The sequence below is a fragment of the Sinocyclocheilus grahami genome, unplaced genomic scaffold (genome assembly GCF_001515645.1).
Source record: "Sinocyclocheilus grahami isolate Dianchi unplaced genomic scaffold, SAMN03320097.WGS_v1.1 scaffold151.1, whole genome shotgun sequence".
Taxonomy (NCBI): Eukaryota; Metazoa; Chordata; class Actinopteri; order Cypriniformes; family Cyprinidae; genus Sinocyclocheilus; species Sinocyclocheilus grahami.
In genome coordinates, this window is record NW_015505330.1 from 989827 (window position 1) to 992507 (window position 2681).

The 2681-nt window shown below is 40.0% G+C and overlaps 1 protein-coding gene across 1 annotated transcript in view; it reads right to left on the minus strand.

Annotated features, from left to right (window-relative positions):
- The window catches only part of LOC107592223 (lipase maturation factor 2-like), a 23988-nt gene that overhangs the window by 7082 nt on the left and 14225 nt on the right, over nucleotides 1-2681 (minus strand). The window contains exons 2-5 of the mRNA XM_016281637.1: nucleotides 1522-1763; nucleotides 1384-1412; nucleotides 518-711; nucleotides 72-253 (exon numbers count right to left, since the gene is read on the minus strand). Coding sequence (XP_016137123.1) covers nucleotides 72-253; nucleotides 518-711; nucleotides 1384-1412; nucleotides 1522-1763 — 647 coding nt within the window. The remainder of the gene's footprint in view (nucleotides 1-71; nucleotides 254-517; nucleotides 712-1383; nucleotides 1413-1521; nucleotides 1764-2681) is intronic.

The following is a 2681-nucleotide window of genomic DNA, read 5'->3' on the forward strand; positions in this document are numbered from 1 at the left end:
ACACCCACACACACACACACACACACACACACACACACACACACACACACACACACACACACACAACAAACCTGAACATAAAAGCCAAACAGTCTCAATCGGCGAATGGGAGCAAAGAACGTCACAAGAGGAACGATGATCTCGCTCTGCAACACAACCACTGCTCCGAATCTCAGCAGCCAATCAGGAAGCTGATGGACATACCAGGCCAAAGGAGTGGGGTTCATCTGGTTCTCCAAATGATGACTCAGTGCTGCAAGAGAGTTTTCAAAACACTGTAATCTACAGATGAGTCAGTTTTTCCCACATAAATGTGCTGTCTGCATCACAGTTCTTGGCTATTTTCACCATTACTTCATGCAAATTCAAAGAAACATTCACTCTAATAAATCATTTGGGGTGTGAATTTCCAGCAAAGTGCTGTATAAGATTTCCTCATGAATAAAGAGTGGGCGGCATCACGAGCACAAATCTCAACCAGTACAGAATGAATAATGTTAAAAATGATTCATTTTACCTGAGAGGTCATACCACGCAGGGTCGCCGCTGGCCAGCTTACTCACACCTGTGCAGAAGGTCAGCCGGAAGAACAGCCAGCGGGTCAACCAGAAGCTCACAGTGTCATGATAACGGTAAGAGGAGTGACGCCGCAGCAAACCCAGCGGAGCTACAAGCACAGCCAGAAGCCCGGCTTCCAACAGCAGCACGTCCCTATGAGAGCATTGGAACCAATCACAGTCTACAATTTACCTTGATGAAACGATAACAAGAGTTCGATAAATGTTCGATATAATGTTTACACGCCAAAAGCGGAACGAAACAGCGCTACTCATTTGAAGCATGCAGAAACGAATAAATTAATTTTTCTATTAAGATATTTATTTTAAGGAAAAATGAGTGGAAAAGTGTAAAGAATTAAAAACAATTTTTTTTTTTTTAAATAGCAATAAAAAGCAGCACAATTAAGTTGATTTTAGCTCTTTGATATGCAGTTACTAGTGTGTTTTAGATGCATGTTTACCAGCCTTTTCTTATATATGGCTGGGGTTCTTCAAATACAAGTCAGCTTTTTGGCCATATAATCATCAATTCTGTTTGGAAAGCGAAAGCACATAGTTCACTAACTGATTAGTCATTTATGGGACCGTAATCACATCAAATTTAATGGGCAGGCACATAAACTGCAATGAGGTTTGTGGCCAGTTTTCCCTCTCATAAAATTCACATTAACTTTCTGCTGCAGAGAATTTGACTTGCAAATGCCCCAATTACAGCCTGAACAATGATGGAGAAATAAACAAGAGGTTATGGCTGTGTCGGTTATCCCAAATGTGACACAGCAGGTCAAAATGCAAGTCATACATGACAAATTGTGGATCTCACCATTCAGAGTGTAGGAAGTCTCCACCGACCTACAAAACAAAACGCATATTGTAATCATTCAATTATGTTTCCACAGAGGCTACAATCGTAAGCCTTTGAAGAAGCATTTGACAATAGTTAACAGGACATTATACTGACATTATAGACTGAGAGGTAGAGGACCCGCAGGCAGAAGTAGATCAGACTGTCTCTCAGGGGCTCCAGCAGCACGGCGCACAGGGCCAGCGCCACTCCAACCAGGCACGTGAGCTCCAGGACCTGCTGGGGCGCCAGTCCCAGAGATGGCCCCAGACCCAGAAGGGACTCCTGCTCCAGCAGGGGCCGCTGCACTTTTGGCATCTGCAGGCGCACAGGGAGAATACCCTCGTCTCCATACAAACCTGTCCAAAGAGACATGAAAAGAAAAGGCTTAGTCAGTCCTGATCATTCTTAGTTAGGGCTGGACAATAATTCAATATCAATATGTATCGCGATATAATTTTTCTCAATAACGGTGATATGATTTTTAAACACATTTCCGATATACATTACCAGTTTCCCATACATTGATTTATTTGTGCCGTTTGACTTCGCTGAATAAACATGAGCACTGCACGTTTCAAAATCATAACACGGCGCGGGTGTTTTATATGAATGTATCTCTGAAGGGAATTGACTGTCTTCAGAAAAGTTTCGATGGCATTTTCATTTGATCTGATAAAAGTAGCATTCATGAGCGGAGCTGCTTTGATTACAGCCATTACTGGAGAAACCGCTAGTTTTATAACTCTAAAAGTGCCTCCTGCTGGCAGAGAATGAGTTTTCATTTTAAATAAAACCGTCTCCAGCAACATTTCCAGTTTTTGTTGTTGTTCAATTGTTTTGTTTTCTGCAGCGACTCGGAGCACTTTTCATACCCTTTTTTCTGGCTGAAGCACATTTGTTTCAATCTATAAGAATAATCAGCCTACACTACCAGTCAAAAGTTTTTGAACAGTAAGATTTTTAATGTGGTTTTTATTTATTTATTTATTTTTTTAAGAATTCTCTTCTGCTCACCAAGGCTGCATTTATTTGATCCAAAGTACAGCAAAAACAGTAAAATGTTGAAATATTTTTACTATTTAAAATTGCTTTCTATTTGAATAGATTTTTAAACGTAATTTATTCCTGTGATCATACATAGGTAAATGTTCAGTATTATTACTCCACTCTTCAGTGTCACATGATCTTCAGAAATCATTGTAATATGCTGATTTGCTGATTATCAATATTTAAAACAGTTGAGTAAATTTTTTTTTCAGGATTCTTTGATGAAT